Genomic DNA, 21,721 nt, shown 5'->3' on the forward strand with positions numbered 1-21,721 from the left:
AAAAATATATATATTAGCAGTAATTTTTTTTACAATTACATGAGTTACTAGAAAATTCTAGTTAGTTTTTTTTTTGTTACTGTTGGTCATCATGAGTTTCCATGACGACGCTCAAGTACGTTGATGGCGCGAATAGTGTTCACGAAACAGTGTAACAATTTCTGAATTAATTAGTGTTTTTAATAATTTTACAATAATATTTATTACTTTTTTCAATACTGAAAGATACTATTGATAATTCTTCTTTCAAATATAGTATTCTTTAAAGTAATCATCGTGACAGTGAATTAAACCAACTTGTGAACTTTACCACCGGTGCTTTCTAACCTCAAAATTAGTTGTCAAAAACGTGCAGTGTGTTTGAAAGAATTGTATATTATTTTATAGTTTTCATTTTTATTGTGTGGAAAAATAATGGATATGAAAAATACGTTTCATAAAAACAACATCTTGAATAGGTAAATTTATTTTGTTTGAAAATATTCTACTTTGACTTTGTATTTTATATTTCTAATTTTTTTTCTCAAGTGTTTCAATAACGGCTTCATACAAATTTTCTTTATAGTTATTTTAAACAAAACCCAATATTAAATAATTTAAATTTTGTGTAGATCTTATATATAATTTTGGAATACGGCGTTCGAGCATTTTTTTAAAAAATTAATTAAGAATGTCATGGTTAGAAAATAGCTGCTAACTTCAGTAATTAATATCTACTTGTTGATTTAAAATTTATATTGAAATGCTATTTTATTTTATTTTTTAAAAACAATCTATAATTTATTAATAAAGAAAAAGTAGAAACGTACAGAATTTAAAATATTTAAATCATTAGTCTCTAAAGTATCGGATGTTCATTTGAATGAAATTTTTTACAATTTATTTAACATTTAACAGTTTTTTTAAATAATCTTCTTGATATTTCTCACAATTTTCATCGTTTGCTTTTAAATACCATTCCTGATGGGAAAGCTGAAATGAGAAATTAGTTTTAGGTTTAAAAAATTAATAATCAGTACAATTAATTAAAAAAATTTGAAAAATGAACTTACAACAACAGGTATATATCCAAGAGCTTTTAGTTGTCTACATTTCATTGCTAAAAGACTACTATAATCTTCGCTGTTTTTATGTATCATTTTCCAGTTAGTTATTATCACAGTTAACCATTTGTAATTTTTTGCCTCTTCAGGAATATGTTTTATCAATCCGTTTTGCAATGGTGATAAGAATGGTTCTGGTGAAATTAGTTTATCATTTTCATCAAAACAAAATATAATATCTTCATTAAAAAAGTGGGGCAAAATTTTACACATATAAACTGGATTTTTGAATACCCGCTGTGAAAATAAACATAATAAAATTAATAACAATAAATTCAAATTTCATTCAGTGATATAATTACCTCACACATTTGAATGACATCTTTTGTAATTTTGTTTTTTAAATTAAATTCAGTTAGCTCGTGAGATTTATATTTCTGAAATAATATATTTTTATTAAATTAGATAAAAATATCTTTAAAATATTCTTTCATTGAGTTTATTTATTTTTAATTAATTCACCTTTGAAAAGAACGTTCGCACTTTTTCATTTAATATATGCCCTGTATAATTTGGACACTCAATACTCATACTTTGATCAATGAAATAATGGCAACTTTTCATTGCGTGCACATTTTTATAATTTTTATCTATAAATTCAGAATCCATTATTTTTGATATTAAATCCGTGGGATAAATGTTTACGTAAACTAAGCTTTGTAGAGTGCGAATAAATGCTCTGCTGTGTCTGAAATAATTTTACATAAAACATTAATAATAAATTATTTTGTTTTAATTTTTTTTTTTTTTTATCAAACTTACTTTGAAATTTCTTCCTCTCGATCTGGATTTCTTAGTTCTTTTAATAAATTTATATAAAAAGGATGATTAGAATCGTAATTAAATGATGTCATATTACAAGAAATTCGTTCAATATCTGGTAACGTTAAATTATGCATTTCTTTATTAAACCTGTTAAGATTCAATCAACATTATATTAATAATTAGTAAAGACTTTTGAAATATATTTAAATAAGTTAAATTTTATAATTAGAAATAGTTTTAAAAAAAACTCTTACCTCTCCAGAATACAATTAATTAATGTTTTCTCATGAATCAAAGTATGTGAAGCTAATCCTAAAATATTTATCAAATTTTTCAAAGAATATTCCTCCAATTTTGGTTCAATGGATTTAAAAAATTTTCGAATAATCTCATCAACATCGTCAATTATTTTATATATTAGACTGTGTGAATAATTAATTAATTAGTATTAAAAATTTTAAAATATAGAAAAATAATTTTTGTTTTGAAACAAAATGATACATACATTAAATACTGCAAACTAGGATTTATATATTCAGGATTCATTTCATTAATGTTGTTTAGAATTAATTTATAAACTTGTATTCTAGTATCTTTGTTTTTAATTTTATATTCGTTTTTTAAAAATCCATATACTATGTTAAAAATTTGTGTCTCATTGAAGGTGTCCCAATTCTTTTTTTCTATAGCGTCTTCAATAATGTAAAAATTCAGTGGAAGATTGAAACAATAGCCAAGTATATTCATCAATTGACATAATTCTTCTAAAGACAAATATTTCACTCTCCTGTCAATTTTAAAGATTCCTCTTATAACAAATAGAACTTTTCTCGCAAGTTTATTACTTCTGTAGATACGAATAAGAAAAAATATTTCTTCTAATTTTAATTTTGAAAGTCTATGTAATAACTCCTGATTGAAACTTAGTAATATTTTCTGCTTAAAATCAACAAATATGTTTTCTTTAGATTTCAAAGAACACGTATATTTAAAGATTGAAATTATTTCTTCTGTAGAAAAATTGCTACATAATTCTGAAATACCTTGTAGAATATTATCAACATTGATATTAGGTATATTTTCTAATTGTTGCATGTACAAAATAAGTTTTTCAAAATTATCAATAAATTCTTGTGTTGTAATTTTTGACCAATCTAAATTTAATAATTTTTCAATGTCTTCATCAGTAATTTTTTTATTTTGAGAAATGAATGATTCAGATTCTACAAAATTTTGTTTTTTTACGGTTATAATATTAGTACAGAATCTTTGAGTGTTTTTTAAAAGAGAATTGAATTGATATTTATCTTTTTTTGTGAGTTCACTAGAGATACTTGAACATTTGTATTTAGTGAATTTATTACTATTATTTCTGAAAGTAGAAAATATATTTTTATCATTAACATAACTTCGCAAAATAGATTGTCTTTCACTAAACTTTCTGAATATGTTTGGTAACATTTTACTCCATTTATTTTTTACTTCGTAGATTCTTTTTGTTCTGAAACATATATAAATATATTGAAAAAATACACAGAAATTTTATATTTAAACCTTTTTTTCGAATCAAAAGTCTTATTAATAATATGTTATGTTCTCATTTTTAATTACCTTGGTTTATATTTATTTAAAATGAATTAAGTATACAACAATTACTATTCTTACAATTTGTTTATTTCGTTTATTTTGAGGTTAGGTTTCGTCATGCCCGCGCATCGTACACGTGAGATTGAATAATAGAATTAAGGTTATAATTTTGTTTATTGCAATCTTGTTTTGATTTATTGTATACAATAAATTTATTTATTTATTTATTATATCGATAATTATTAGAAATATAAATAAAACATTAAGTAAATTTTTTATTTTTTTCAGGTTAACAGACAGGAAGATGCCAGAAGATACTTCTAACTATTGTAACGATGAGCAAATTCTACGATCGGTGAGTGAATAAAATTATTATTTTTTTCTCTTTTTTCTTTATTAAGATTATTATTTATTATTTTATCCTCTCATAATAATTTTTTAAATGTGCGCGCCAATCAAATACTGAAAGCGTAAAAGATTTACGTAAGTTTAAGGTGTTTCTACCGTGAAATACGAGAAACGTTAAAAGTTGTTTATTTGACGTATCTAACGTATCGCAACTGTCGTTATTTTAAAGTTGTTTGTGATTTATGTCGGTTGAAAAATTTGTGAATATTTGTGGATATTTTTATAAAAACAATGAGTTTTAGAAGACGCCGTAGTGGCGATTTTACATCTACATTATTAGAGTATAATCGTAAGTTTATAAATATTTTTATTTACTTTATAAAAAAGTATTTTCTTTAGAAAAGATTAATATTATCCTAACCTCAATTCAATAATTTTGTAAACTTTTGAAATATTTAAATAATTAATAATGTACTTACTTTATTTATATAATTTATTATTACTTGACGAAAAGTTTTTTTATTAAGTTGATTTTATTCTTCATTTTGTTGAAATGTCTTTGTTTAAATATGCAAATATTTTAATAAACAATATATTTTTTTATTCATAGCTTATTAGAATAAATAATCTTATCTACAGAATTTTTAATAAAACAATTGATTTTCAAATATTTCATTTTTAATTTCGTACAATTTTTCATATATTAATATTACTTTTTCAAGGTACTATGGAATTGGAAAAATCACAATCAAATGATCTTTATGAATTAAATGATATGGATATAGAATTAGAAAAGAAGAAAATTAATGTAAAATCCATTGAAACAATAGATGCAGATACTACAATTTTTCATCAAGTAACTGAATTGAGATCTCAATTAAATACCCACAAACAGCAAAGTTCTGCAGAAAACATAAAAACTTGTCAAACTCCAGAAAAATTGAAAAAAAATGTAACTCCCGTATCACCACTAACTGATGTTTTGAATAAAATCAGTAAAACCTTAGAATTAAAACAAAACCAAAATAATGTGCAACCTACAGTTGTAACATCTCGTCAAGAACCAAGTAAATTATGGAATGCTCTGACAAATTTTAATAGAAGTTTAAATTCAGACAAAAGTGGTGTACAATCCCATCAAAGAGTATTGAGTAGGCTTTCACAAGAATTTCATTTGTCACCAGCAAAATTTGCAGAGAAATTAGTGACAATAATTGAAGAGTCTGTTATGCCATCAATATCTGATCAGAAAGATTATTCTGGTGTAAGTGTTCATCGAATGACACAAGAATTTCGTAAATTATGTAAATTCATTGAAGATGAATCAATGCCGGAATGTTTAATAAATTCAGACATTCAAGAAGAACAAATAGAAAATCAAACTATTGAATTTGTGGATGAAACATGTTTAGAAGAAATGCAAAGATTCTCATCAACACCACTTGACAATAAAGAGAGTAAATTAAAAAATTACGAAATTTCTTATAAAGAAACACCTAAAGGTATTTTTAAATTTAATGACACTCCAAATTCTGACAAAAAACAATTCAGTAAAGTGAAGAAAAATTGTCCAATAAATGATACAAATAATTCTTTTGAATATTGGGAGAGTATGTGTAATGGTGTATTTAAACCACAACCAATTTCACCACAAAAATTAAGAAGAAGTATGTCTTTACCAGATTCTCCGGTTATAAGATTCAATAATATAAAATCAACCTGTGATCGTCAAATGGCTTCTTTAGATGACACTGCATTAAATGAGAGTCGACTCGGTTATAAATCACGAAATTTCAGAGATATAACGTTTAGTCCAAAAAAATTGTCAATCACAGATGGTAAAACATTGACAAATAAGAAATATTTTTCAAAACAAAATGAAAAGAAACAATTTTCCACAAAGAAACAAACATCAATTTCTCATGAAAATGAAACTAATGATGAGTTTAGTTTTAATTGTGAAGATGATATGGATAAAAGTTTTTTAGCCGAACTTGCACAAAGAAGACAAAGATGTTTTGAAACAGCGAAATTAATGATGGAAATTGACAAGAATGATCCAACAGTTTCTAATCAATCGAATGAAAAGAAAACTGCAGAACTTATTGCAAAATTAGCAAGTCCCAATAAATCTCTTTCATTACCTGCAACTAATATTGATTTTCTAAATACAATAAATCATTGCATGGAATATCAAGATTTTCTACTGAAAAAAAGAAAATCTATTTTCCATATTCTCAAAAATCCAATGTCCCCTGATTCTAAATTAGGAAATACTACAAAATCCAAAAAAACAGAAACACCCATTTTATCAGGTACATTTTTTTTAATTTTACAAACTATTTAATCCTTTTTTTTTTCTTACTAAATTTCTGCTTTCTTTATTTCAGTGAAATTAAAAACTCCCATTAGTGAAGTAAAGAGTGTCGAAAAGAAAGAGAAAAAATTTCCAAAAAAAAAATTTTTCTTTACTCCTGGAAAAAGTCCACGTAATGATGATGTAAAACAAAAGAAGGAATATTTTCCTCAAATGGATAATATTTTCAGTTCACAATCATCAATAAATAGTCTAAAGAGTCCTCGAACTCCAGATGCAAGAAAAAATTTATATGAATATGTAAAATCACCAATTGCTGAATATATAAGAGGTACTGATACAAAATTAGTCAAGAATGTACATGGAAAAAATAATGAATGGTTATTGACACCACAACCATTAGGAATTTCTAATGATTCTAAAGGAAATCGAATTACACCATTAAAAAATTTACAAGAATCTTCTGCCCTTAAATTCAATTTGTCTCCACTTAAAAAGCAACAGCAAGATGAAAATAATCCTGAAAAGGAATTTAAATTTCCTAAAGTTGATTATAAATCTTCTGCAGTTCAAATAGTATGTAAAATATGTTTATTATCATTTAATTAAAGATTCATTTATTATTATTAATTAAAAGGATATTTATAGATTAATAAAGGATATAAACATTTCTTTGCAGGTCAATGAGGAAAGTGGAAAAGAATCTAAAAATTCAGGAAAACGAATGAAAAATTTATTAAAATCGTGTGAGAGAAAAGTTGTAATTAGACACGAGGGGCGAATGGGTGTTGCAAGTCCAAGAAATAAGAATGAAGGTTTAGACGTTTTAGTGGATACTTCTATACAAGTAAAAACAGTAGCGAAAAAAACAGATTCTATCAGATCACGAAATATGCGATAATTAAAAATTATGGAATTTTATACTTACTATAAATGTTTTCTACAGTAAGCATATTTTTCATATATTTCTCATTTTTACATTATTAATTGTTTAGCATTTACACTTAAACTAGATTGTAAATAAACAAAAATTTTTTTGCTCTATATATCTTAAACATATTTTGCGAAGATACATTTTATTTTTTTTTTATTAATAGTAAAGAAATAAATTTCTAATAATTTACTATTTAAATGATATTTAATTAATTAGTGTTTTTGCATTTTGTATTTCTTTTTAGTATTTTGTATTTTCCTTTTTGTTAAGTGTCTTCCAATATTTAATTACTTATTAAACTTTAATTTTTCTCTAATTGAAATATATTTTTGATTTTTCTTTAAAAAAGTGCATTAAATTTTATTTTCATGACCAATTATTTTTAAATTAGTTACTTACAATCTAATACTATAAAGTTAATTAATTTTAAAACCACGAATAAAATTATCCTCATTATTATCAGAGTTTTTTTTTTGTTCATTTCTGTCGATTGGAATTATTTAATTTGTTTATAATTAAAAATTAAACAAATTAAAATTGATAATAATTATTGTATATTTTACACCTGGTTAATTTTTTATTTTATATCATTTAGCAAGTTATAAATTTATTTTACTGTATAAACATTTACTTTTTGTATTAATATTATTATTATTAATATTATTTATTAATATCTTTTTTTTAGTATTTGAATTTGCAATGAAATTCACGCATCTTCTGAAAAAAAAAATAATCAACTAAACTTTCGTTTCGTTCATCAAAAAAAATTTTTTTTTTGCTTGGTCATTCTTACTTTTGTGAAAGAAGCCGACAAGGCACCCATAGTGAAATTGGCGGTTTGAAAATCTCCTGCCGAGTTTTTATTTTGTGGAATAATATTTTTCAGGCCCTTAAATAATTAGACGACTTTTTTCCAAACTCACTTGAGAAAATTTTTAACTCACAATATTTGAACGGGATATGTATCTAGTTTCATTTTATGAAAAAAAAAGAAAATAGAAAGAAGACTTGATTGAATACAACTTTCCTATATTTTCAAAAGAAATCGTGAAAGAACAAGATCCATTATAGATCGCAACATCGAATTTAATTTCATTGATGACTTTTACTTCTTTTCAAATATTTCATCAAAAAGAATATAATATTAGACGTATTTTTAATGTTACTTGGCATTTGGCTTCTTAAAATCGGAATTCTTTTATTTATTTTTTTTTTTTATAAAAATAAATAATAATTAATTTTACAATAGACGATTTTTGAATTAGAGTTAAATAATTTTTTTTTTAAATAAAGTCCATCTTATGATTTTACTTGGAAGTAACTTTTAAATTATATTATCGACTGATGTCTTTTGAAAGAATAGAGAAAGCGGTAGCTGTTTTATCAGTGTACAGTAGATAAATAGTAACAAATTTTTAAATCTTTATTCGTGTATTTATGTTGTATTGAGATTTCTTTTAAAAAAATTATTTTAATTGGTTTAAAAAATTTTACAAAAAGTTTTTTTATAAGTTTTTAATTTAAATAATTTTCTTTAATTCTTAATTATTGTTTAAGAATTTTTCCATAGGAATTTTCATTATTTCACATCAGCAGCAAAAGAAAATTTTATTTTAAAATACGTGTCAAATTAAATTAGTTTGAAAAATAAGGCTAATCTTTAAATTAAAAAAAAAAATTCAAATTTTTAGATCTTTTAAAAAAAAAACTTAATATTCTGATAATTTTATCTCATAATTATCTTATTACAACATTCAGCATATTAAAAATGTTGATCAGTGCCAACAAAAAATTTAATTACAACAATCAAATTATAATTTAGTCTCTCAGCAAAATTATTTTTTATTTATTCATTCTTTGGATCAAATAAAATTTTTTCTAAATAAAATTATTTGAAAAGACTTAAAAATCCATCAGAGAAAATCAAGTTCTTTTTGGTTTTTTTCTTCAAAATTCAAAATAAATATTTCAAAATAATATGACTTGATAAAAAAGGTTCATATCTAGGTAAAAAAAAAACATATATATGTGACTGCAAAAAAAAAAATTAGGAGGGTGGGAGATATAGGAAACATTTTATAGTAGAGGGGGGGAATTTCTACCTTGGTGCGCAGGCCGCAGAGCTCAATCGCGACATTAGTCGATTGCCGGCTCTGTTAGACGCGCAAACTCGTGATATCTCAAACTGCATTCAATATATAACACATAAGAAAAATCATAGCATTAGCTAAAAATTTATTTTCTTTTCTTGTTCAGGCATAAAAATAGGATAAAATTTTCTCTCATTGTCATTTAAAATTTAAACCGTGTGTTGTTGTGATCAAGCAAAATTTTTTTTTCATTCAAAAAAAAAAAAAGTGCTTCGTCAAATAATAATTTTTCCATTATTTGTGAGTGCGTATTATAGAGATATTTCTCGATTCAACTAGAAAAGAAAAAAAATAAAAAGGACTAGATAGATAACGAGATGAGTACGCCGGTGAAAAAGGTGCCGATCCATCTGCAGGTGAGACTGTGAGAATAAAGAAAATAAAAAAAAAGAATTTTTAAATCGAAGGGGATTTTAACCCTATAAGGGTTAAAATGGTTGCGCGCAATTGATGTCAACCCCTTGCGAGAGCTTTCAAGCTTATAGATTAGTGAGTCAACCCCCATAGACTATGATTCTTGTCATCTCGGTTACATCCCATTTGAGCAATTATTATTGGGGATTTTTCGTTTAATGATTATTTTTGAATTATATCTTTATTAGATATATTTTTAATCGATTATTGAATGTTATTTTTTCACGGATATTTTTAATTAATATAACACTCCTAAATTAACATACGGTTGTACTGGAAGGTTTATTGATTGGTACATTTCATATATAGAAAGAAACTAGAGATTTTTCTCTTTGCGAAGTACCCGCACCATCCGCTGTTGACGAATGTTAATAACTAGTTTGCTCACAAATTTATAAATTTTTTTTTTAAATAGTAAAAAAATTGTTTAAATCAAATAAAGTCTTTTTAAATTCAAGAAAATTCTTTGATTTTAGTTCACTTAGAGAAAAATTATATTTGAACCATATATTTTAGTTTTTTTTGAATAGACACAATTTATTTTAAACAAATTTTGTTTCAATTTTTAAATAACAAAACTAGTTACTTTAATTAAATTATGTTTTTTTTTTTTTTTTTGAGTAATTTTAAACACAAAGAGCAAGTTCAATGTAATTTAAATTTCAAATAATAATAGAAATTTAAATTATGCCTTTTAAAATAATATTAAAAAGAAAAATTTATTCTCATTCAATAAAACTATTTTAAATTTCCAAAAAATCTAAATGTCATTCAAAAAAAAAAAAAAAAACAAATAATGCCTTATTTTTTCGATTCACCGTTGTCATAGCATCGGGAAAATTTATGTTCAATAAAACAGTACCACATGTGGAATATAGTATCAGACCTGTTCATATTCTATTCTTAGATAGCAAGTATATTTACATCGTAGACAATTGAGTATATTTTTTTTTTAAACAAAATGTATATAATTTATTTAAAAGAAAAAAATCATATTTAAATACTGAAAAATTTGTTTATATTGCATTTTTGAGCAATTTTTTTTCACAATTGCGCTTTCATTATCAATTTCGTTTTATATAACTTTAAATAAATATTGAGCTGAATTTCTTTTTTTTTTTTTGGGCAATTTGCCAACATTTTGTTCTGACGAACAACAATGAATCAAAATATGTCAATATTGATTTTATGTCTAATATAATTTCTAATGTCCTATAATCATTAATTCAAAAGAAAGAAATATTTGTGCAATTAATTTTATAATAGAACATCAATCTGATTTTTATATTAATTAATTCACATTTAAACTAATTAAATTTAAAATTTAATTAGAGAAACTAAATTCTTTAACTTAATTATTAATTATAACTTTAATTTTTATTAATTTCTTAGATTTTTATTGTTATAACGATATGGGGAAAATTATAAATTATTATGAATTACATATATATGAGTGAAAAATAATTTCCTTTCTTGTAAATCATTTCCTTTCGTATTATAATTTTATAAATATGGTAAATAAAAATTTAATTTTCTCCTGTATAGACAGTGGTTTCATTGATGCAAAAATCAAGTGTCAGACACTTTCGCGGCTCTCAAAACTTGTTTTTCATTAATGATTCTTTATTAAAACGCATTTCCGCGAGTAATTAGAACATTACAATGAATGCATCATATTATGTTTCTCGATGCACCAACCGTTTCAATGACATATTTAGCCTTGACTTTGCTGCTCCTTGTTTATATATATAGTATATACATTTCATTTCATATTTCATATATAAAAACTAACTTTCTAACAAACACATGAAATTATTCATGTATAAATAGTATTATTTTCACATTCGTGAATTAATTATAATATACTTTTTTTTATCTTTATATTAATTATTCTGACATTTTCTTTTATTTAATAATTTCCTTTTTGTAACATTGTATATATTATATTAATATAATTAGTATTATTCTATTATATGAACATACATTTGAATATTTATAAAATTTATTTTATTCAAAAAAAAAACAAACAAACAAATTTCTATATTTCCTGTAAACAAGTTTGGTTTCTTTTTTTTTTTTTTTTCTTTGGAAAAGTCATTAAAATGACTATTATATAGAAAGTAACCAGTGTAAATTGTGAGTGTGAATAAAAATTCTTTTTCAAAGAGACATTTCTCAGGATTACCGCGCAATTTTTTCATGCTTTTCAAATTAGCGTTTCAGTGTCCTCCGGGGCAATTACCTTTCCAGTAAATACACGTAACAAATCAGTAAATTTGTATGCGGAACGCGCAAAATAGAAAAGTTGCATAATCCGTTTAAAGTCAGGTCTAGTATACAAGTTGCTTTTTATCGCATGCGGCTTTCATGTATTTTTTACACTGTCCGTCTCGTGCCATTTTAGGGAACGAGACTCATGAGTTTTCCATCCACTAGACCCGTAGGCATTTTCGCATAATGACATATTTTATATGTCTAATTGCCATCGCTTTTTGATTGGGTTCGATTTCTTGCATATTGAAAAAAAAAAAAAAAAAAAAAAATTCAGCCTAATTGAATTGGTCTCTCTATATTATTAAATTAATAATTTCAAATAATGAATTGCTAATTAATAATAGTAATTACAATAAAAAATTATGCAGTTAATCTGAAATTATATGATTTACAATTCCTATTTCTATAATTACTCGATATTTTGTTAGAATTTACGACCCATTTGTAGAGAGTTGATTAGCCTGTTAATTGTTATGACTTCTTTCATTGTTTTTTTTTTTGAGATTCTCAAACGGTAATTTTGCACGCAAGGTATATAAATTGTAATTTTTTTTTTGTTTTTGCTTCATCTTCAGTCTAGTTTACACTTCGTGGTTCATTGAGCCAACTAAAATCATTATCATCACGTTTTCCATATATACCAGACAGTGTAAACTATTTGAAACTAATTCACACCTATATATTATATATATATATATATATATCGTGAAACATAAAATGAAACGTGTCCCAGAAATTTATCTTCTATAATAAAGTTACCAATATTGAAAAAAATAAAATAATTTGAAATTCACTAATTAAATTAAACATGTAAATAACTGTTTACGGTTATGTGAGAATTTACTAAACCGCGACTAATCGAAAACTAAATTTATTTAAATTTATGTTATACATATATACTTTTTTTTATATTATACCTATAAAGAAAAATTATTAATATTAATAATATAAGGCGTTTTTAATTAATTTTATTTAATCTATAATTCAATAATCGCGTAATTTAATAAAATTTCACCTAATTTATTTACATTATAAAATATTAAATTCTTAAAATAACATTTTTTTTTGAAGGAAATAATCAGTGGCATTAAAGTGTTTTGTAATTCGTATGTTGGATTAAAGTTATCGAAAGAGAATAAAAAAAATTTATCACACTTAAGTAATCATAAAGACATATTGATTCACCTTTTCGATAACAAAAATCATAAATGGAAAAAAAAAAAAATTTTATGTGTAAAAACTGTATTTTAATAATTTTTAAATCGGAATAATTTAAATGAAGTTAACTTTACATATAATTTGACTTCTTAATTGTTTTTTTCGAAATTAGTAATTAGATATATATACCTACTAATTATTTGATTATGAAAATGATTATACAATTTTCATAAATAAATATTTAGTTGCTAATCTTAAATAGACGGAAACAAGGCGTAAAAAAAGTGATAATTTTTTTTTGGTATCTTGTCTATATATTATGTACTCTAGATATTGTAATAATATTATCAACAAATTATATATACACATCAAAAATACTCTCTTTATGATAAAATTGACCATTGTCTAAAAATAAAATTTAGAAGAAATGATTAATTAATTAATTTTTATAAAAAAAACAAATTATAAACTTTATATTATTTATTCTATTAATAAAAATGCACTTTAATATCACTGTAATATTAATTAATAATGCAATTTTTTGTAAAAAGTAATTAAAACTGAAAAAACAGATTTGATTAAAAAAAGAATTCTCTTATTTTGAATAAAAAATATAAATAATTATTTTTAATAGTTCTTTTGGTATCAATGACATAAAATAGTATTTCATATAGATAACTTCACGCATCAGAAATTCGATTTACAAAATCACAATTTAATATAATTCTTCCTTTTTATATTCAATTACTCGTCAACGTCTGACAGGAGAGACAATTAGGTATTCCGTTAGAGACAACACAATGTGGTTACAAAGATATATAATATATACTATTCAAAAAGAAAAATAAATTTAAAAATTTATTTCAATTTTTATTATAATTGAGAAATTATTTTTAAAAATGTTCAGTTTTAGGGAAATTTTTTCAGAATTATAACAAACACAATTATTAATTTAATTAATAATAAATTAATATTAAAATAGTAACAACAACAATATTAAAAATAATTATTACAATAATAATAATAATAATTATTATTATTATTATTATTATTTTAATATTTTTATATTATTATATATTATAATAATAATAATAATTATTATTATTATTATATTAATAATAATACTGAGAGGAACAAAAATGGAACACTTTTTAGAGACTGGTCAAATAACGTGGACAGGTAAACTAGTAATGAATAAATCAATAGTTTGTCGAGACATGCTTGAATGAAATGTATATACTTATATATGTATGCAAATTTGTGCAAGTAAGCAGAATTTGTATTTTTTTCACAATGTATTACAATATATTGTTTTAATAATATTGAAAATATAATACTAAAATAATTATTTGATATATAAAGTATAAATGTTTATACATTTTATATCTGATCAATATTAATTCACTTACAGAGAGAAATTTTGAAATTAACATTATTTTAATAATTTATTATACACTTATAAAAATCCACGTATCTTATTATAATAATTATAATACGGAAAAATAATAATTCATTGCAATTATTACGTAAATTATTATTTATTTATTTATATTCAAGAATAATGCTTCAAAAATAAACTAAACTAAACTTCCTTTTTCCTTACGCTATAATTAATTGTTCTCGTTTATGATATAAAAAAAAAATTATATTCTTATAGTTATAAAGGGGAGAAATAATTTTTTTAAATATTTTCTTTAAAAATTAATTTCTAATAAAAAATCTGATATTCTTTTTTTTTAATTGAAAACTAATTCAAAATATACGATTTAGTAAAAATCTTTTTAAAATTGCGTCAGCAAATAATTTTCTTCACTTTAGTGTAAAAGAAATTTTTGTTTGCCTCGCGGGTACATATATAATCTATAAAGACGCTCTAAGGAACAAAAACTTGGTGATTGGAACGAATCAAGTTGCAGAGAGTGAAGACTGAATCATAGTAATCGTCGTTGTGTTACATAAGAGGGATTTTAATTCACTCTGCGATGAAAAGATACATAGTAAATAATGTTTTGTATATATGCGCCGTTCCCTTTGTGTTTTGAAAATTCTAAAAAAAAAAAAAAAGAAAATTGTGTAAAAAGACAAAAATAGATGTGCTTTCTGATGGGGATCCAGGTGTGACCTAGGCCTGCCACTTCCGGGACGGTCATTTGCAAATAGGTGTATGTGTATATAATACACCACGAATTAGACCATGTTTTTCGTATGACCCCTTTTTTTTATATATATACACCTTTACTCAAGTGAACAACATAGGGTAATATCTCTTGGCATACAACCACGTGCAAAATACCTTCTTTTCCATCTGATTCTTCAATAGCTCATCCGTGACATAAGGGACTCTCAAGTTACGGTAAAAGACCATCATAACAATTTTCTACTACAATTTGCAATCATTTACAGTTATGTGTTTTATCATATATATACTATATATTTTATGCGAAAAATTAGATATTATTGAAAATTCGAGACGAATTTGCGTATAGAATTTTGAAAACAATAATTTTTTTTTTAAATTAATAAAAATTTAGATTCTTTTTTCTGCCAGGTATATATAAATGTGATGTAAATCTGTATATTATATTATCTTTCTCGGCGATCTTTTATAATACAGATCCAGTAGTAAATTTATTAAACCAGACGAGATTAACTCTCGCGGCGATTGGAAGGAAACACCCAGGAGAACCCATAATGTTCGAGTCTTTCGAGAAATTTATTATACGCGAACCCTATGTCAATTATTTTCGCCTCTCTTCTTTGCTGTAAGAATGAAGTGCGTTAAATTTATTTCTCTTTCACTAAAATTGGGTATTAAATTAAACTTTGTTTTAAAGTAAAAATAAATATAATTTTTTACAAATCGATTTACTTATCCAAAAAACAATAAAGTTATGTAAAATATATGAAAAAAAAAGTTGGCTTCGATGGTCAGCGCCGAAAATTGTTTTTCGTAGAATCAAAAATTTTAAATTACTTTTTTTTTTTTAATTTTTCAATCTAAATAATACTTTGAAAAATACTTCTTAAGACATTGTGTGAACCCTAAACCCCTTTTTAAAAAATGTTTTGATATTTTTGGTCCAACTTCATGGAGGTAAAAAAAAAAAAAATTACACAGAATAATATTTATAAAATTTTTCTAAGTTAAAAAAAAAAATAAAAAAATTCTGATTGAAATTTTCAGATTTTTGACAATGTTTTTTTTTTTATTTTTCTCTAAGTTGAGAAAAATATATTTTTCATACAGCAAATTTCTATTTCCGAAAAAATGTCGACAATCAAATTCTATCAAAATATTGTTACCCATTTTGAAAATTCTTTTCTCCTTTTTTTTTTTTAATATATAAATCGTCGTAGGGCAAATCTCTTGTCGAGACATCTAGACCTTGAAGTCTGCGGTTCATCTCTCTGAAATTCCTCCTTCTTTGTGTATGACTTCTTCTATTTTTCAGGGTAGAAGTGCTATAAATATACTCATCCAAAAATACATAGACATTCCCTTAAAAAAAAAAAATTATATCAATATTTAAATTCATTTTTTTGCAATAAAATTATTATTTAGAAAATTATTTTTTTTTACTTTCTGTAAATTTTGTTAAATTTTCTTTTTTTTTGTACACCTTTGAAGAGTATTCATTGTATTTAAATAATTCGTATTGTATTAATTAAGTGATAGCTCATCATTAAAAATAATTTACAAAACCTATGATGATTTTTGATGAATAATAATTGAAAGAGAAAAAAAAATAGTTGCAGTACGCGAGTATATTGCGTGCATATAGCAAGGTCTCTTCTTTCACAATCTCTTAGTATTTTAATATTCATTCATTTACTATCCATGATTCTTATACATTATAGAAAAAAATGTAATCGATCTATTTCCAAGGTTATCGCTCTGTCTTTTTTTTTATTTATATACAAAATATTATTTTTAAACAATTATTTCACTATTAATATTATAACGATGTTAAATTAATTATATTTATTCCCCTTAAAGCTAGTTAAAAATTTTTCTCTAATTTGAATTTTTAAAATTTTATTCACTAATTCAGTATTCACTATTTCTAATTCCGATTCAAGAATTATTTTAATTAATATAATTTATATTTTTTTAAATTTTGTATTAAACCAAGTCCACTTCTGGGCCGAAAGGCTGAAGCTTAATTAATAAATAATAATTAATATAATTTATTAATCAATATAATTATTAATTAACATAATTTATTAAATAATATTATTAATTATATAATTAAATTTAGAAAATGGTGAAACAAAAAAAATATATTTCTAAGTTAAAAAAAAATTTTAAATAATATATTAAAGAAAAATATTATTCGTGAAATTCTTTCAAATGCGTCATATATTTTCTTGTAATAAATATCTATACCATGAGGGAGTGTAAAATTAAAGTTAAGCTTCTGGGGTTGAAAATATAATCGCACGCGGAAAATCTATACACTGAGGTTGGTGATATATACGAAGGGCGTCGGCGTTATGGTGAAAGTAAAGGGTGGCAGACACGAGGGCCATAAAATTATTTCTTTTTTTCTTTTTATTTTATTTCCCACTTCGTCGAATACATATACATCCTTTTTTTTTTTCTTCAAAAACCCTTTCCCATTCTTGTGTCTAGCACCTTGTTCACGATTTCACTTTACTCTTTCTCGTCTTAATTTTTAAAAGCTGAAAAATCCATTAAAAAATTGTTTAATTATTATTTATTATATTATATTCTCCCTAACAATGAGAAAAATAAAAAAAATATTTAAAAATTTATTTATAAATATTTATTTATAACTAAATTTATATTTTGTAAAATGAAAAGAATAATAAAATTTAAAACGTCAAGTTATAAACTTTTTTTTTTTAAAAAAGAGGTTCATTTTAAATTCAACATCGCCGGAAGTGCGTGAAAGTGAGGCAATATTATTGGTTTACATATGGTCATATAAACCGGATGCCCTTCTTAATATGTATAAAGCGAAGGAAACTCACTTGAATATTATAATATATATTTTTTTTCATGTAAAAAGAATATTTATTATGAAAATAATTATTTAATTTACTAATATGATTTATGTCTTAATCATGGTCAATATTAATTATAAGTAATTTAAGTTCATTGTGATCTATAATTGACTTGATATTTAATAATATCAAATTAAAAACTCTCGCATATTAATTAATATTTCTTTCAATTAAAAATATTCTATAATAGTAAATTAATTAATTTTTAAGAATTCACAAAAAAAAATATTTTCTTAAAAATTTTTAATATTTCTATTAATGCAAATTTTATATTTAAATTTCAGAGCGCGCAGAATCGGCTTTTGATAAAAAATGGAAAAATCGTGAATGAAGATGACATGACTGATAATGATATTTACATCGAGGATGGCATTATTAAGTAAGTTAATTTAAAAAAAAAAATTTTCTTTTTAATTTATAAAATTTAGTGTAATTGAAAAAAATTTTACAACTTTGTTTTTTGATTGCGTGCATATAAAAATAATATTTCTCGAAATGTTTTCATCTCCTTCATCCGGTATATTTATATATATATATATACAATATATATTTGCGTGTGTAATGACAGGAAAGATTAGAATATTAAAAGGAAATAAGAGCCTTTTAATCACATGCGATTTCGCATGCTGTCTACTTTCATCATAATATAAATCCTTTTAATATCCATGCAGGAGAAACTTGACACATGTAAATATAAATATCTTGACATCAAGACTTTTTTCATTGAAACTAAAATGAATGAACGCGAGAACCGATGAAATACATAATATAGTAGTACAAGTGTGTATTTATAATAATTATTAGTTGCAATTGATTATAATTATAAACATAGTAATTTTTATATTCTAGGCGTTATAATTTCTATTTTGAAAAAAAGAGTACTAAATGAATTAGAAAAAAAAATTTAAGTTACATAACATTGAAGTGAATATTGCTGGCCTCTGCGACAAGAGGTCACTTTGCGCGCATCGTTAACCCCTCAGAATCAGAAATCGGTCATCTGGAAAAATAGCTTTCAATTTACGCGTCCTTCACGCACACAGAACACTCGATGCAAAAAAAAAAAATTTTAAATTTTAATTATTATAACACTCGAAATAATTAAACAAAATTTATTTTTAATTAAAAAAAATAGTAATAGCTGAAAATAATATTTTCTTGTTATTTTTTCTAGACAACTTGGTCGCAATCTTATAATTCCCGGTGGTACAAGAACGATTGATGCAAGAGGAAAATATGTTATGCCAGGTGGAATTGATCCTCATACACATCTTGAATTTGAATTCATGGGAACCACAAGCGTTGATGATTTCTATCAAGGTACAAAAGCGGCCGTATCAGGTGGAACGACAATGATCCTAGACTTTGTCATTCCAAGGCCAGATGAAAGCATCCTTGAAGCCTACGAAAGATACAGAACAAATGCTGATGAGAAAGTTTGTTGTGACTATGGTTTACACATTGGCATCACATCATGGAATGCAAAAGTAATATTTTGAAAATTCTCTTTATTATTAATTATGAACTAATATAAACAATAATAATCTAGGACAGAAATAATAAATACAGCAGATATTCTCAAGAGATTTCATTATTTAATGAATAATTTAATTATTTTTTAAATAGAAGAAATAAAATGACAGTTTTTTTTAAAGACAAAGCGCTTAAAAGTGATTTTCAAGTAAATAATTTAGAAAATAAGGTTAATTACACGCGCTCATTGTATATAGACAAACATAATTTATTGAATATAATTAACTCACGCTAGACGTTAACAGTTTGTGTGATCTTGAACGCATGTCAACCCTTGCATTGTAATAAGGAGGTCATGTGTGTGGGTGAAAATTTCTTTTCTCAGATATATATATATATTTAAACGGTAGAGACATGTTAGAATCATTACAAAAATTTTTCCTGAAAGAATAATAATTAGGCACACTGTGTACTGAACCGTGCGAACCATATCATATATGTACGTAGAACGATGACCCCTTACGATGTGAACTCATCCAGCGTCACCGGTAGATCTTGTTAGCGTAATTCTGCAAAAAAAGAAAAAAAAACGGATTCCCTCTTTTCTATCTTCTCTCATTTTCTTCCTTTAAAATCTTTTAAATAAACTATTCGAAATATATATTTTATACTGACAAAAATAGATATAAATTTTGATAAACAAAAAATAGTTATGTATTTATTTGTAATTAATTTTTTTAAATTAATTTAGAAAAAAACTTTTTTCTTTATATCGAAGAAAATGTAAATTATTTTTCTAAAGAAAAAAAATATTTCTTTTTTTACTGAAAAAAAAGTATTTTATGGTTCTTAAGATGAAATATATTAGAATCTATTATAAATCTGCTAAGGATGATGTTGACTATAATTTATATGACATACATAATTTAAAATCACTTACATCATATATATATATATATATATATGTGCGAGTTTTTAGTTATGCCATGACTCGTATTCTCAACAAAGGGCGTGTAAAGTGTGTTATATGTACAGTAAAACGTACAAATGCCTTCCACTTGAAGTTGCTGCTAGAAAATGAATATTTGCGGTTAGTCTTGTATTTTCGTACTCTTTGCCGACAGATCTGCCAAATGATCAGGTGTCATCAATGGTCATCACTAGAAAAGTTTGTTTTGATCGGTTGGTTTTTTCGATAGCGGCTTTTGTAAATTCTTCAATGTTTTAGAAATAATTCCGAGTGTTAAAATAATTAAATGTGTTCGGGAATTAAATGTTAAAGTGATTGATAAAAGGATTATGCAATCAATTGCAGGTGAGTAACACTTTCAAACAACATGTAGGTTAGAAAAATGTAAACAATAACACAAATGATGTTTTTATATTTGGAAAATAAAACCAATAATTCTCTTATGATTTCAGTATTTTCCCCGTCAATTAAATGTGGAACTTTGTTTACATACTGAAATAATTATTTTTTATCACTAATTTTTAATTATTTGTCTTTTACAGTAAAACTGTGATTTAGACAATTTTGTTAAAAACAGGCTTTTTTCTTTTCGATTTTAAGATTTCTTTTTCCTCTCATTTTATTTTTTCTTCGGTTTTTACTCGTCGATTTACGGAAATCAGATTTATAACGACAATTTTGTGTTTTGAATTTTTAGTTATTATACGAAAGACAGCAACTACGAACAGAGGAGACATTATAAAGAGGAATTCAACAATCTTTGTCCGGAATATAAACAATTATAAAAATACGTTAACAGTAAAAGTCGATATTATAAGTGGCAGCAGCAATATAATATAGTGAAAGCTCAGGGGAATTTTCAAGAACTCAAGGTAATTGTTTGAAATATTTTTTGCTAAATAGATAAAGTAAAATATTTTTTATATTTTGTTTGAGCCAATTTATATTTCCCCCAGAGTCCTTGTCGGATATTTATTAGTAAAATTTGATAATTCATGGAAATAATTTTTGTAAAATCACTCAATTTCTAATTCATCTTTTAGAGCTTACTTATAATTTATAAGAACTTACAAGCAGAAAAAAACGTAAAATTTGTGTTTGATGCACAAAAACATTTTATATAAATTTTCTTGATTTTTTTCGATTTTTAACGGTATTGGATTCTTAAAAAAGATGAAAAAAATTCAAACTTCGGGAATT

General features: G+C 24.0%; 3 protein-coding genes across 6 annotated transcripts in view; 2 read left to right on the top strand and 1 right to left on the bottom strand.

Annotated features, from left to right (window-relative positions):
- Positions 1 to 20,268, top strand: part of LOC127291061 (dihydropyrimidinase-related protein 3-like) — a 29,449-nt gene extending 9,181 nt beyond the window's left edge. For 2 of the 4 annotated variants that reach the window (XM_051319971.1, XM_051319972.1), the window contains 3 exons: positions 3,744 to 3,810; positions 18,363 to 18,457; positions 19,253 to 20,268. In XM_051319971.1, coding sequence (XP_051175928.1) covers positions 3,760 to 3,810; positions 18,363 to 18,457; positions 19,253 to 19,577 — 471 coding nt within the window. In that variant the 5' untranslated portion in view covers positions 3,744 to 3,759 and the 3' untranslated portion in view covers positions 19,578 to 20,268. Of the gene's footprint in view, positions 1 to 122; positions 459 to 3,743; positions 3,811 to 9,176; positions 9,561 to 18,362; positions 18,458 to 19,252 lie in introns of those variants that run through there. The other 2 variants (XM_051319970.1, XM_051319973.1) reach the window with 2 other exon arrangements.
- Positions 749 to 3,642, bottom strand: LOC127291060 (FAST kinase domain-containing protein 5, mitochondrial-like). Its single transcript, XM_051319969.1, has 8 exons — positions 3,480 to 3,642; positions 2,374 to 3,369; positions 2,123 to 2,290; positions 1,866 to 2,015; positions 1,566 to 1,791; positions 1,406 to 1,480; positions 1,053 to 1,340; positions 749 to 972 (listed from the first exon to the last, which is right to left on the bottom strand). The coding sequence occupies exons 2-8, from the start codon at positions 3,327 to 3,329 to the stop codon at positions 880 to 882; spliced, it is 1,956 nt and encodes a 651-aa protein (XP_051175926.1). The 5' UTR covers positions 3,330 to 3,369; positions 3,480 to 3,642; the 3' UTR covers positions 749 to 879.
- Positions 3,999 to 7,246, top strand: LOC127291059 (uncharacterized). The gene is made up of 4 exons (XM_051319967.1): positions 3,999 to 4,152; positions 4,526 to 6,118; positions 6,194 to 6,696; positions 6,800 to 7,246. Exons 1-4 carry the CDS (start codon positions 4,095 to 4,097, stop codon positions 7,019 to 7,021), a joined length of 2,376 nt encoding a protein of 791 aa, XP_051175924.1. The 5' UTR covers positions 3,999 to 4,094; the 3' UTR covers positions 7,022 to 7,246.
- Positions 20,269 to 21,721: the final 1,453 nt, after the last annotated feature.

This window comes from Leptopilina boulardi, unplaced genomic scaffold (genome assembly GCF_019393585.1).
Source record: "Leptopilina boulardi isolate dan_hultmark-lab unplaced genomic scaffold, ZJU_Lbou_2.1 LbouV2_123, whole genome shotgun sequence".
Lineage (NCBI taxonomy): Eukaryota > Metazoa > Arthropoda > Insecta > Hymenoptera > Figitidae > Leptopilina > Leptopilina boulardi.

Bases quoted from the DNA above. Each gene is read 5' to 3' on its own strand.
- LOC127291060 (XM_051319969.1), bottom strand. From the start codon at position 3,329: ATGTTACCAAACATATTCAGAAAGTTTAGTGAAAGACAATCTATTTTG. The intron at 2,016-2,122 runs GTAAGAGTTTTT...GAATCTTAACAG, and splicing joins ATTAATTGTATTCTGGAGAG to GTTTAATAAAGAAATGCATA. The intron at 1,481-1,565 runs GTGAATTAATTA...ATATTATTTCAG, and splicing joins TGCGAACGTTCTTTTCAAAG to AAATATAAATCTCACGAGCT.
- LOC127291059 (XM_051319967.1), top strand. From the start codon at position 4,095: ATGAGTTTTAGAAGACGCCGTAGTGGCGATTTTACATCTACATTATTA. The intron at 4,153-4,525 runs GTAAGTTTATAA...TACTTTTTCAAG, and splicing joins TACATTATTAGAGTATAATC to GTACTATGGAATTGGAAAAA. The intron at 6,697-6,799 runs GTATGTAAAATA...ATTTCTTTGCAG, and splicing joins AATCTTCTGCAGTTCAAATA to GTCAATGAGGAAAGTGGAAA.